The following is a 15187-nucleotide window of genomic DNA, read 5'->3' as shown; positions in this document are numbered from 1 at the left end:
CAGGTTTTGTTTATTTTCTTTAATTATATTAATCCCATTTAGGACATATATTATTTTATAATTTTATCTAAATCATCAAATATGATCATTAAAAGGCTTCTTTCAATAATTATCGCCTCTATGTTTTACTTTATTCTATTTATATTTTTTAAAAATTTTAATTTCAACTAATACATCAAAATGTTTTGATTATTTTTTAAACATTTCAGATTTCTTCGATCTTTCTTCTCTTTTGCGATTTTTTTCTACCGTCTATTTTTTTATCATGTAAAAAAAAATAAATGATCATGTATCAAAAAAAATTTAAAAAAAAATCGTTTAGTCATAAACAAATCTAAACGATTGTGTAGTAAAAGAATCTTCAAAAAATTCGTTTAACCAAATCTAAATACCAAATTTTGTAAAAAAAATTATTTAGATTTGGGGTAGCCAAAACTAAATGAACAAATCTAAACGTTTGTGTACCAAACAATAGCCAAATCTAAACGATCGTCTACTAAATATATTACGTGTGTTGTTGACGAGCCATTTTTTATATTTTTCATTGTGGATCTGCGAGTTTTTTTCGTTTTCGAAATTGTTCTATATAATGTAAATATTTTGTCGTTTTGTTATATTTTTTAAAATATCTCATATCTATAACTTTTTAAATATTCGATTTATCAAATAAATTGAAGGAAATATTTTCAAATATAGCATAATTAACCAAAATATAACAAAATTTCATATTTTGTCAATGATAGACATCGATTGAATTTAAAATTTCGTTATATTTTATAAATATTTTCACCAATTTTCTTAAATCTAACTAAAAAAAAAAAAGATCATTTTGCAATGCAAAATTATTTAATTAAAAGTTAGAACAAAATTCTTGTACATATCAAGAGGGTGATTAGAAATTACTTTAAATTATTATATACGATGGTCATATTTATCTTTTTCTAACCTTTTCTAAGTCATTCTTAAACATGATTTTAATAATCTAAAATTAAATTTTGATTGATTTAAAATTGCATTTATAAGCGTAGAATTCATCGTTGATTAATTGTGAATTATGAAAGTCATATTTTAAAGTGAATATTTTAAAAGTTACAGACAAATAATTCTAACAAATTTTCCCAACATCCTATAATAGTGTAAAGTTGTTGTAGCTAGGTTTATTTTATTGAACAAAGGGGATAGTCCTACTGCCTCTTTTTTTACTTTCTTTTTTCTTCTTTCTTCTTTCTTACATATAAAGCAATTTTTATTGTGTAAACACACAAACAAGTATGTTTTCTTGGCATATGCTATAAATTAAAAATAAATAAATCTCTTTTATCACCAAATCTTAATCAAAGTTGTCATTGGTTACCTTTTGAAAAGTGCCTTCATTTTTTTTCAATTAGTTTAATAATATGTGATGTAAGTGATATCTTATCAAACTAATTTTAACCTTTTGGTGGAATATATGTACATATTTAAACTATATTATTATTATCCACTTTGTTTTTATTATATATAAAGTTTATGTTAGGTTGAACTTTCACATCTTTCCACTTTAATTTTGGAAAATGATATTGTTTATTATTTGATATTTAGGATTTCAAAGGCTTTGGATCCTTTCTTTTCCTTTTCTGCAGAGAAAATGGGAGCTTTGACCTCTTGGATGAAAATAAAACAAAATTAAAAAAAAATATTCTTTTGAATATAACAAAATATTATAATCTACGCTAATATATAGATAGTAATATTTTATTATATTTATAATTATTTTAGTTCATTTTTATCGTATTTAGAAACTACCTGAATTTATCCATGTTAATTTATCCATGTTAATGGGTGAATCACAAATTTTTTCATATATATGTTTGAATGCAGAGATTGGAGGATGGAATCTTGAACTTCACAAATTTAAAAAGTTAATTAATTTTTTAATAAATAAAATCTTAATCATGTGAAATTATGGGAGGATAATAATGATGTTTTGTATGAGTGTACTCTTTACACTTTTAAGACCTTTTCTTTTTGTTGTTTTTGACAAAAAGACTTTTCTTTTAAATAATTTCAAGTACGCTTATAAAAACAAGCGTTAAATTATATTTACATGCTTAATTTTGGTATACGAAAGTGAATAAAAAAAGAAAACTTTAGATAATTGTATATGAATATGAATGGAGTTACTACTAAACACTTTTTAAATAATTAAGGTTAAAAATTACATTTAGTCTCTATACTTTTACAAAAGTAAATAATTTGATCTACGAACTTTAAATAGTAAAAAATTAGTTCTTGTACTTTGAAAATGTAACGATCTAGTCCCGACCTAACACTAAATAACTGGTAAGATCTAATGAAAGTATGAGGTAGTTGTCATCTTTCCATCAAATCAATGAAAACCAACCTCAATGACAAGATAACATATCCAACAACACAGTCAATTTTTGGAACCAAACAATTTTTTGCAATTGATTTTGAAACAAAACTCTTTGATTTCTCTCTAAATGCTTTTAAATGAAATATTAAATTAAAAGAAAATTAGGAAGAAATAAAGTTTTCATGTAGATTGGAATCCAACTGTATTCTAGGATAAAAATAAAAATCCCTAGATCTCTCAATTTTAAAATAACGTCCAAGCTTTAACTAATCCAACAAAAGTTGGAAGCGAGGACCTAGATGATATCAATCTCATAATTCGGTTAAATCTAAACAACCATTTCGATGGTAGGAACTAAATCATAAGTGTAATACTTCAAATAGTTAAGATAATTTTTAATTTAATTATCCTAATTTTATTTTATGTTTGAGTTTTTACTAAGTATTATTTTATTTGGAATTGAAGTCAATTGATCTGCTGAATTTAAAATTAATTACGTATGTATATTAATAGGAGTATGTATATTTAATTAAGAAATTTGGATCTTTTGTAAAAATAATTTTGATTATATATATGTGTGTATATATATAGATATATAATTAACGGTAGAAAGTAAAGTTAATTATAAGTTTGATTATAATTGTTATCGAGAAAAATAGAATTGATGGGAGAGAGAGAAGGGTTGATGTTGATCGGTGGAAAGAGATAAATGAAATTTAACGAGAAAAGAGAAATAAGATAGGGTATATATACACATATATATTATTATAGTATAAGTCCCACCCTAAACATGAACTAAATATGATTTTTAACTAAAAATTAATTTTTGGATGTTTGAACTTTCAAATGCATATTTAGGGTTGATCTTTTCAAATGCTTTTAATAATTTTCTAGTATTTTTATTAATTATATTGATTTATTTTAGCAAATACATAGTTTTTAATTATTCTATTTTAATCTTCGAATTTCACCAAAAAGAAAAAAGAAAAACGTATTTTTTCACCGGCCTTTAATTATTAGTTTGAGCAGAAATGTGATGCATCTAGGATGAATTGAGGTTTACACATATACTGCAATATTTCTATTGTTTTTTTTTTTTTTTTTTTGGTTAAAAATGATTAATAAAAAAAATTAACAATTAGGATTTTAATAGTTTTTCTTTAGAAACTAAAAATAAAATATCCAGAGAGAACCTATATGTTGTAGTAAAATCATTAAACCTGGATGATGGTGATATGAAAAAAAAAAAAAAAAAGTTTACAATGTGCATTGTATATAAAGTTTTGTAATAAACTTTGAATCTCATCAAATTAAAATCTAAAACTTTTATTACATGTTGCAAACTATATATCTATTCTTTTCTTTTTTTAAGTTGAATCCAACCAAAATAAATAAATAAATAAGGTTTTGAGCTTATTATTTTAAAATGTAACACAAATATAGTAAAATTAATTTGTAAGATGTACAATCAAATTAATTTGAAAACCAAAATAAAAAATATATATTATACACATGAAGGTCAAACAACAATTTGATTTAGACCACTAATGTCATGATATATATATATACTAACACATACAATATATGGCATTTGAGAGTTACGATACATGTGAAAAATTGAAAAAGAAAATTGTCCTTTTGAGATGCATTAATAAAATATAAGTTCGTTCATGCAAATATATATATATATATATATATATATATATTAAATAATTAAAGTAGAAAACTAATAATAAAAGAAAAAGGTAGAATGAAATATTCATATAATTACTTTGGCGCGCCGTAGAGGAATACAAAGCAGCCGCCGGGTCCCAGCCATCCGGACAACATCATATGCAACACAATACTCTAAATATTAACCCTTTTTTCTTATCTATTTTAAATAATTGAATTACAATAATATGTACCTCCCAATATTACTTTTCTTTAATTTCTTTGCTTACCTTCCACAAAACTCTATGTTTTTCTCTTAATTTCCTCCTAAATTAATGTTTAATACAAATTTACAACTTTGTTAGAGTTTAGTATTACATGTATTTGATAAAATTCATAAATAGTCTCTATTGTTTAACAAATTCTAGAAATTTCATCTTTACCATAGAAGCTGCTAATTTTGAAGCTTTATTATCAAATCAAAAGGATTAAATTATAATTATAAGTTGTAAAAACTAAATTCAAACTTTTTTTTCCCTTCCAAATTAGATTTATAATTTAATCTAATTCTTAAATTTTATTTAAGGACGGAATAGCTTATCATTAACATTAATTAAATTGGGTTTGTTGAAGAGTGGTCTCTCTCATTTCACTTGTACAAAACATTGATGACAGCCCATTTGTGACTTTTATTATTATTTCCCCCTCTTTTTTCTGCTTCTGTCTCCTTTTGACTATTCAAAATTGGATCTTTTTTCTTTTCTTTTCTTTTTCTTAATGGGATTAAATAATGAAGTAGTGAAAATTTGAAGCCTATAAAAGGGAAGGTTTAGGCTTTGCTTAAGGACTCAGAAGAACCAAAACCAAAGATGGGGAAAAGAGGTTCCTCATCAATGGCCTCTTTGGCCATTGCTGTTTTGGCAACATTTCTCTCTTTAACTCTGCCTTCCAATGCTAATCAGTACCTCTATTCTTCCCCACCTCCTCCACCACCCGTTTACAAGTCTCCACCACCTCCTCCTCCTTACAAAAAGCCTTACCACCCACCTTACCACTATAAATCACCACCACCACCTCTGCCGGTGTACAAATACAAGTCTCCTCCTCCACCACCTCCATACAAGAAACCGTATCACCCACCTCATCACCACAAATCTCCACCTCCTCCTGTTTACAAGTATAAATCACCTCCACCACCACCACCGTACAAAAAGCCGTACCACCCACCAACACCCATTTACAAGTATAAGTCTCCACCGCCACCAGTTTACAAATATAAATCTCCTCCTCCACCACCCTACAAGAAGCCATACCACCCACCAACACCCATTTACAAATACAAATCTCCACCACCACCGGTTTATAAATACAAGTCACCACCTCCACCACCACCCTACAAGAAGCCATACCATCCACCTACACCGGTTTACAAGTACAAGTCTCCACCACCACCCGTCTACAAATACAAGTCACCACCTCCTCCACCATCATACAAGAAGCCATACCACCCACCTACGCCCATTTACAAGTACAAATCTCCACCACCACCGGTATACAAATACAAATCTCCCCCGCCACCACCACCATACAAAAAACCATATCACCCACCATACCACTACAAGTCTCCACCACCCCCACCACCCGTCTATAAATACAAATCTCCTCCTCCGCCACCACCACACAAAAAACCATACCACCCACCGTACCACTACAAGTCCCCACCACCCCCACCACCCATCTATAAATACAAATCTCCTCCTCCGCCACCACCATACAAAAAGCCATACCACCCACCGTATCATTACAAGTCCCCACCGCCCCCACCACCCGTCTACAAATACAAGTCTCCTCCTCCACCACCACCGTACAGAAAACCATACCACCCACCGTACCACTACAAATCTCCACCACCTCCTCCTCCGGTCTATAAATACAAATCTCCTCCACCACCACCACCTCACAAAAAACCATACCACCCACCTTACCACTATAAGTCTCCACCACCGCCGCCCCCCATTAGACACTACCACCCACCCCCGACTCCGGTGAAGCCATACCACCCACCTCCAGTCTACCACTACAAATCTCCACCACCACCCGTCTACATTTACGCATCACCCCCACCTCCTCACTACTAGACATTAACCCCAACATAAAGGTAGCATAATTAACACTAATCCAAACTCAATACATGACCATATAAATAAAATGATTTATGGTTAATTTTGATTACTTATAAAATATTATATTAATCAAAAGAATCTTTTTAACTGTCATTGTAGGAAGCAAAAGGAGGATGTCAGAAAATAAATGACACGTTCATAAGAGCTTTATGATTTGGAACAGGAAAGCCTGAAGGGTTGCTGCTGCTGCAGTTTGATAAGTGTTGAAATTTCTCTTGTTTTTAGGCTTTGTCATTTTCATTTTACTTCTTTCCTTTTTTCTATGTCTCTCTAATTTATTAGGTGTAATGCACTACTGTAGTAACATCTCAAACTATATATTATAAAAAAGACGTGCTTTGTATAATCATATAAAATTTATCAGTATTTGTATGATGTAATGTGCTGCTTCCTTTTCTTTCATCGGCTAATACAAATGTTGCTCATTTCCCAATAAACAAAAGAGACTGCGTTTTCTTTTAACCTTTTTTGTAAGGGCCCACTTTTTTGTAATTTATTTTATTTATTGATCTTTGGATTCTCGTTTCCTTTTTTTGCTCAATTATTTACTTCCCTTTTCAACTCTCTAATACTTATTGTTAAATTGCAAATTTCTCACATGTCTACCAATTACCATAAATAAGGCTTATACAACGGTGTACTATAATTCAACTACACCTATGTTATATAAAGTGATTATATTAAAGTTTTATTGTTATAACTCTTTTAAGTGATTGAACTTATAATTAATTGCAGCAAATTCATAAATGTGATGATTTAATTATTGCAACTAGAGTTACCTTTTAATTGTATCTCAAATTTAAAAATGGTCAATCGATTTGATTTTTTTTTTATCCAGGATAAAAATTAAAAGTTTGAATTCTCTAATTTATGTTAAACTATGTAATAACAAAAACAAAGAATAATAATAAAAGTATTTTTTGTAATATAATTATTTTCTCTCCATTGAAATTTTAGGGTATAATTGATAATCATTTCTCAGCTAACAATTATGTAAACATATACTTATATGAGTCAATTTTGGTTTATATACTATTTTCAATGTTTAAACTTTCCCAACAAAGTTTTCTTTATTATTCTACATTCTTTAATTAGTTCTTTCCTTTCCAAAAAAAAAAAAAAAAAAAAAAAATCTCTTCAGTTAGTATAACATTGGAACATATGTAATTTTGATTTAGATGAGTTGTGAATATTTAAATTATTTTTCCTATCTCTATATTTTATGCATTTTTATTTATTTTCGTTGAAAAATTAAGTGTGATATAATGTAGAGATCTAAATCTACCATCTCAAGAAAAAAAAAAAAAAAACAGAGTAGATATCTTCGCCGTCGTATTGGAATTGAAAATTATCATCTTAGTTTTACATTACAAAAATAAATTATATAAGCCATTTAGGATTTTGATATTTAATATTGGGTTGCATGTGTATGACCTAAAACTAGATGTAAAGTCACATATAAGATTTAGTATAATAATTTAGTAAATAAGTTTGTATAGGAACTGAAGTATTTAAATAAAACAACATATGAAACGTTTTAAATAGTATATAAAAACTTTATACATCATAACACATGTGACGATGCTGATAGTAAAGCTTCTTTAAGAGAATTGTCGATAGTGACAACACAATAATACATACAAACAATGGATTAATAAATCAATCCATACTTCAGAGACTCCGTCCCACGTTTTAGTATGAAAATTTCTGAATATTCTTAAAAAAATATGTATCAATGAGAGGGGAGCTCCCAAGCTTCGGTCACGGGTGCTGCGACCTAACAATTACAATGTTAAAGTAGCGAAATTTTTTGTTGGATAAGTTTTACTATTGTAAAGATAGGGTTTACATAATTATAAAAGAATCTCATTACCAACTTTTTAGGACTTTTTTAGTTTTGTTATCCATCATTAAGGTAAATGTATTGAGGACTTGTGATAAAGTGTTCATAATTAGTTGTTCTATGACACTTCATTTCAATCAACAATAAACGTTTATTGGTATTTAATACCTTTTTTTGTAAGGGGGAGTTTCGTTCCACCCTCTTAGTAGTTGTGATAATTACCATGATTGAGTTCTATTAAAATAGTTCTAGGACACTACAGTAACAATAGTATAGAAGTGTTGTTCCTTTAGTCATAACTATATATTCAACACTTATTGTATTTGTGATCAATACAATCTTCTATCTTAGGCAAACAACCTCCCAGATGTAGATGTTCATTCATTGAACTGGATTAACAAATGTTGACGTGTTAATTGTCACTTTTCATGTTACTATAGTTTAATACTCTATATACAACTGACATAGATCACTAAATCCGTTCATATTTCACTCACCTTGAACACAATCCCTAGCATTGACGAAGTGGCTCATTTGAAAACAAAAGAAAATTTTAAGTAGAAACTTAACTAAACCAAATAATATTGATTTCCTCGTAAACGGTGCCCAATTTGAAGGCAATAAATTGTTGGTTATTACAATCAAATAACACTTAAAATTATGGATCTAAACAACAAGAATTACTGGGTAGCATTAGCAAAAAGACTGGATCAATCTGCATAAAAGCATGATAATGGTTTCATATAATTGCCTAATTCTTCGAGCAGTAAATAAAGTGTGAAGAATAAAGTATGTGCAAATAAAGAGAGAGTGGGTAAATGTAGTTTAAATCGAATTATATAGTGTAGGAGCAATAGGTAATCCGATCATCCAATCTCAAAATTAAACATACATCCTAACAAGCATACAATGGACTTACTCAACTTCACTAACCTCATCACGTTTGAACTGCCTACTTGTTGAAAATAGTCAACTAAGTGCCCTAACTATTATTAATTAAGACTAATGCCCTCTAATTAAACTAAACACTTTTCTCCTATTCCATAGTGTTTTCCAAACATTTGAATTAACCTATATTGATTTAATTTTACTACTGGCTACTTTTGCGATTAAAACAAGACGATTAACGTTTTCAAGCTAAAATCTATAGTAAACGACGTGCATTGATGACAAGAGCTCAATCCATTAATAAATACAAATATGATTAAATGAACACTCAAATATGAAAGAAATCATATAACGTAATTATCATTTAAACTTGATTCTAAAAAATATACATCAAAATTCTTAATCAAACTTGGAAACTAACCTTGATGACTCGTCATGAAGATGTAAATGGGAATGAACATTATCCAAAGTGAAATATGAACGGTTTTAGTGATATGCAACAGAAGTAACCACAGTTGTAGAAAGGGCACTAAGCTGAAGTAACATGAAAAAAGAACAAGCAGCACAACAATATTTGTTAACCTAGTTCGATAAATACGTATCTACATCTGGGGGCAGTTTGCCCATGATGGAAGATTGTATTAATCACAAATACAATAACAGTTGAATACATAGTTATGACTGGAGGTACAACATTCTGCACATTTATCACCGTGCTGTCCTAGAACTATTGCAACATAACTAAATATGTAAGAACACAATAGTCATAACTCATAAGAAGGACGTAATAACTCCCCTTAATCTCAAATCTATAGGTGATGTATTCAACTCAAGTCCCGAACGATTTAATAATTCTTCTATCGTTCTTTCGTATTATTTTTCATGAAGAACTACCAAGAGAAACTCACCGTCAAAAAGCTTTTATACTTTTTTTTCCCATAACTTCTCATACAAGTATTACCAATATATAAGGAATAAATCCTAACCACCCGTGAGAATATTACCAATATATAAGAAATAAATTCTAACCACATATGGAACCCTGAAAAGAAAATCTTAACATATTCTTTACCAACTCCATAACCAAACTCCATAACCAATTAATTAATTAATTAATTAATTAATTTGCTAACCAATTTATTAATTAATTTACTCGTGATAAAATAAAGTAGGTGAGACCATTAACTAACACAAAGTATATATATTACAACCCAAAGCAAAAGTAAAACTTAAAAACTAAGGTTGTAGATGGATAGAGGATAAAAAAAAAAAAACGAGGGATCATTCTCCCAAAATGGTACCCGATAAAAAACTATGTTCTAATTACAAAGCTACATGATTAGGGCCACGATGCTAGGTAATTGTTTTTTTTTTTTTTTTGTCCTTTTTGCTGCCTTTTGAGTTTGATTGCTTAGATTGACTTCGAGATGCAGTGTTTTAGTCCATATTTTCCACCCAAAATAGTTGTGAAAGTCTTCGAAGCTTGATATCTCAACATATATATATCGTCGTCACGTGTCTTAAACGATGTGAAGCGGTCGACGTCCTCAAAATGGTTAGTTTTAAAATAAAATAGGAGTCGTCACCAATCCTTTTTACGGTGTGATTGGACACCAAAATAAAGTAAACAATTTTAAAATAAAATCATAAAAAATGGTCTGCGAAAACTAGAGTTGAGTTCAGGAGTATTTGTGTATGAGAGGAAGGTGTTAGCACCCACTAGAACAAATATAGCCTTTAATGTCGCTTGGGAAAAATGAAAAAAGACCATTGGTGTCGGTTTTGAAAAAGCGGATCTTTAATGTCGGTTCTCCACCGACATTAAAGACAAAGCTTTAATGTCGGTTTTAAAACAACATTAAAGGTCCGCCATTTTGAAAACCGACATTAAAGGTCCATTTAAATTTTAGTTTTAATATTTTTATTTTTTGAATAAATTTAGACACTTTAATGTCGGTTTTCCACCGACATTAAAGGTCCATTTAATTTTTTTTTTAATAATTTTTTTTGTGGAAAAAATAACATTTCTCTCTCTTACTTTACCTTTTCGACCGTCTGCTGCTATACGAAACCATATTCGACATTCCCTCTCGTCTTCTCCGAACGATTCCCATCCATTTCTTCTCCGAACGATTCCCATCCATTTCTTCTCCGATCAACGCCACCATTTTCATCGACGCCACCATTTCTATCGCTGATACCATTTTTATCTTCTCCAATCGTTCTGTTCGCCCACCCTTGGAATCAAATTCGGCCGCATTTCTCTCCTTCTAAAGAAACTCATCCACTCGTCCGCGTTCACAGCAACCAGCAACCAGGTTCGGCCACCCTTGGAATCAAATTCGTCCGCGTTCACAAAAAATATCCTCTCACATTCTCATTCTCCCTCTCACATTCACAGCAGCGACGGTAAAATTTCCATCTTCTTTCAAGTGGTCGCGATTTTAATTTGGGGTTTTTAGCATGTTTTAATGTATTGTACTTGTTCATTCTTGTTCATCAATTCGAAATTTTAATGTATTAGTTTTAGGTTTTAGCTGTTACCAGGATATATATGGAAGATTAACAATGTATTAGTTTTAGGTTTGAGCAATTTGTGGTAATTGAATGTGTGTTTTTTTATTACTATCAAAAGGGCTTGCTCCGGAGATTCCTGAGGATCTTTACCATTTGATTAAGAAGGTTGTCTCGATTAGAAAGCATTTGGAAAGAAACAGGGACAAAGACTCCAAGGTACAGTACTCTATACCCACTTTATATAGTAATCAATTAGGGATTATAATGTAGATTAATTGAAGATGAATGGACCTTAGCCATAGTTAGAAATGAATATATCGTCAGAGATAGGGAGATTAGGAAAACTATCAATTTTGTGATGAAGTTAGTGGGCAATTCTGTGAGCAAACTTGTCTCTCAGTCTCTTTCACCTTTCTGTAAGTGATTTCATGTAGGAGAGGAGAAATTTCAGTCTCTTTCATGGGATGTTTTTATTTTTAATTACCCTTCTTTGGTCTTTAATGGCGTTGTGTGTGATTTTGGTGGAGTTTAACTACAGCCACAAACACTTTTTGATGTTAAATTCAGTAGTCTGGATATAATAATCACTAGAACAAAAGCTTTAGATCATTTTGATGATGTTGGTCTTGTCTATAGGAGAAATTTTAGGCTAAATATCTCACACTGCTTTAGGGATAGATGAATTTTTATGTTTGATTTGTTGAAAGTTTTTCTTTTTGAATGGTAATTTACATTTACACTTTCTAGCATGACTGGTCTTTAATACTTTTGAATATTTGATCAAGGTTTGAATGATTCCATGGTTTCATTCTTGCTTGAAAGAGTAGGTTTAATTACCCTTCTTTGGTCTTTAATGGCGTTGTGTGTGATTTTGGTGGAGTTTAACTACAGCCACAAACACTTTTTGATGTTAAATTCAGTAGTCTGGATATAATAATCACTAGAACAAAAGCTTTAGATCATTCTGATGATGTTGGTCTTGTCTATAGGAGAAATTTTAGGCTAAATTTCTCACACTGCTTTAGGGATAGATGAATTTTTATGTTTGATTTGTTGAAAGTTTTTCTCTTTGAATGGTAATTTACATTTACACTTTCTAGCATGACTGGTCTTTAATACTTTTGAATATTTGATCAAGGTTTGAATGATTCCATGGTTTCATTCTTGCTTGAAAGAGTAGGTTTATGATTCTAAAAAATAGGTAAGTTGGAGAGTTTGATTTTAATACTTATGCAAGATTGAGGAGTCAGTTTTTGCGATATTTAAAACTTTGAAGATATAGTTGCAATAACCATAATAATCTAAAATTGATAGTTATTTTATTGAGTTTTTCTGGAATGTTAAATGGATATATAGAAGAAAATTTTGATGGGCAGCCTCAATTCCATTATGGGTTATTAAGATAAGAATATATGCTATGATTCTAAGCGTATAATTCCTCTTTCTTAGTTTAGTTTAAGTATCATCACAAGTCGGTCCTGTAAATAAAATTCAAAGATATAGTTTAGTTTTAGTTTTGTGTAGTTTTTTGGTTATTTGATTGTGGTGTTTGCATATATCATGTTTTATTATTATTTTGAATGGCCTTAAATCCCTATATTCAAAGATAGATTAAGACAATTACTATATTATTAGACTGCAAGCACTCAATTATTCATGGTAGTGATTTGATTTGATTATTTATTTGGTTTTATATAATTTTGTAAATTGTTTCTTTAAAATATATATATTTGTTTTTTTGATGTTCTGTAATGTAAAGTACATAGATCTGCACAATTGAGTTGCTTTCATGAACCATCTATGATTGAATTTCTTTGTGTAAGGAATGTGACAAAGAGTTGTATATATATATATATATGAAAATGGCAAAACTTTCTTTTTCTTTTTAAATTGTTCCAATCGTAGTTCAAGTGTGACTTTCTTTTTTTCTTTTTAATTTAGCTAGAAGGGACATTTTAGTTTTCTAAGAAAAGGATAGAATGAATATTTCAAAGATATATTTATATAAATGGGGCATTTTAAAGTCAAAAGGAAAACATTCAAAATTTGTCCATAATTAATTGAGAGACCAAATCTAATTTTCCAAATTATAAAGAGAATGAAAAGGTTAGAAGATGAGTTAATATATTTAGAATAAGTCTCTGTGAATTGATAATTTAATACTAATGTGTATTTATTAGGGGCACAAGAAGTGACAATATGCCCACTTGAGTTCATTCCTTTGACCTAAATTTTCTTTTCTTTTCAGAACAAGGAAAATAGTTTATAGGTTTTATAAACTCTTTTCTTCTTTCTCTCATAATGATGATAAATATTTTGGGATATATCTTAAATCCCTATATTCAAAGTTTATATTCAAAGATAGATTAAGACAATTACTATATTATTAGACAGCAAGCACTCAATTATTCATAAAATTCATATTGTTTTTTACTAGTTTTGTGATACTTCAACCTTGAGAGGAATTTTTGTTATTTGTTCAAAGAATAATTTTTGTTATTTTAAAAAGATAATCGCATGTGTAAAAGAATAATATACTATCTTAAATATATATAAAGATTACTATTTAACAAAAAAGATGTATACATTATGTCATTATAGGGTCGAGTTAAGTTTTTGTAGGGGACGGCAGTCCTATAGTTTTTTGAAGGGCAGGTGGTCCCGTACTAATTGTTGTTTGTTAGATAGTTTGTACCTATACTTTAGTTAGTGAAGGAACCTTCTATTGTGTTTATAAATCACGATCTTATATATTATCTTTAATGGCGTTAGTGTGCTTGTATTTTAGTGTTGGATCTTATGCATTGTAGGTGTTTACTATTGGTTTGCCATGGATGGTAGGATGTGTTGTTTGATATGTGTGATTATGTATATATTGGAGGATTTGGAGTAGTTGGACTTATAGTGTTGAATATAGTTGTGTTTATAATATGTAAGTGTTGGATGATGTGTATTTGTTGTAGTTCTATATGGAAGTGTGGAAAAGTGTGCTTGTATTTTAGTGTTGGATCTTATGCATTTTAGGTGTTTACTATTGGTTTGCCATGGATGGTAGGATGTGTTGTTTGATATGTGTGATTATATATAAGTGTATATATTGGAGGATTTGGAGTAGTTGGACTTATAGTGTTGAATATAGTTGTGTTTATTGATATGTGATTATATGTAAGTGTTGGATGATGTGTATTTGTTGTAGTTCTATATGGAAGTGTGGAAAAGTGTGCTTGTATTTTAGTGTTGGATCTTATGCATTGTAGGTGTTTACTATTGGTTTGCCATGGATGGTAGGATGTGTTGTTTGATATGTGTGATTATATATAAGTGTATATATTGGAGGATTTGGAGTAGTTGGACTTATAGTATTGAATATAGTTGTGTTTATTGATATGTGACTATATGTAAGTGTTGGAAGTGTATGCTGGAATTTTAGGTATTATCGTGTGCATTGCAGGTGAATTAGGTATTATTGTGTGCATTGAGTAGTAGGCATTATAGCTAGTGTGCAAGCAATTTTTTTATTTTTTACAATATACGATGACGAACATTTTCGGACGTAGTTCGACTCAAATAATATCGGTTTTGCCGTCATAAAAACTATTATAAATACGACATGAAATGAATCTTTAAAAACGACATTAAATGTGTCTTTAATGTCGGTTTAAAAAACGACATAAAATGTGTCTTTAATGTCGGTGGAAAAACGACATTAAATGTGTCTTTAATGTCGGTGGAAAAACGACATTAAAG

The 15187-nt window shown here is 29.7% G+C and overlaps 1 protein-coding gene across 1 annotated transcript; it reads left to right on the top strand.

Annotated features, from left to right (window-relative positions):
• Nucleotides 1-4859: 4859 nt before the first annotated feature.
• LOC103500069 (extensin-like) lies at nt 4860-6654 on the top strand. The gene is made up of 2 exons (XM_051083028.1): nt 4860-6167; nt 6292-6654. The coding sequence occupies exon 1, from the start codon at nt 4879-4881 to the stop codon at nt 6145-6147; it is 1269 nt and encodes a 422-aa protein (XP_050938985.1). The 5' UTR covers nt 4860-4878; the 3' UTR covers nt 6148-6167; nt 6292-6654.
• Nucleotides 6655-15187: the final 8533 nt, after the last annotated feature.

Source organism: Cucumis melo, chromosome 1 (assembly GCF_025177605.1).
Source record: "Cucumis melo cultivar AY chromosome 1, USDA_Cmelo_AY_1.0, whole genome shotgun sequence".
Taxonomy (NCBI): domain Eukaryota; kingdom Viridiplantae; phylum Streptophyta; class Magnoliopsida; order Cucurbitales; family Cucurbitaceae; genus Cucumis; species Cucumis melo.
This window is presented reverse-complemented; position numbering and strand designations above follow the sequence as displayed.

Excerpts from the sequence above, each read along its gene's own strand:
- LOC103500069 (XM_051083028.1), top strand. The coding sequence starts at position 4,879 with ATGGGGAAAAGAGGTTCCTCATCAATGGCCTCTTTGGCCATTGCTGTT.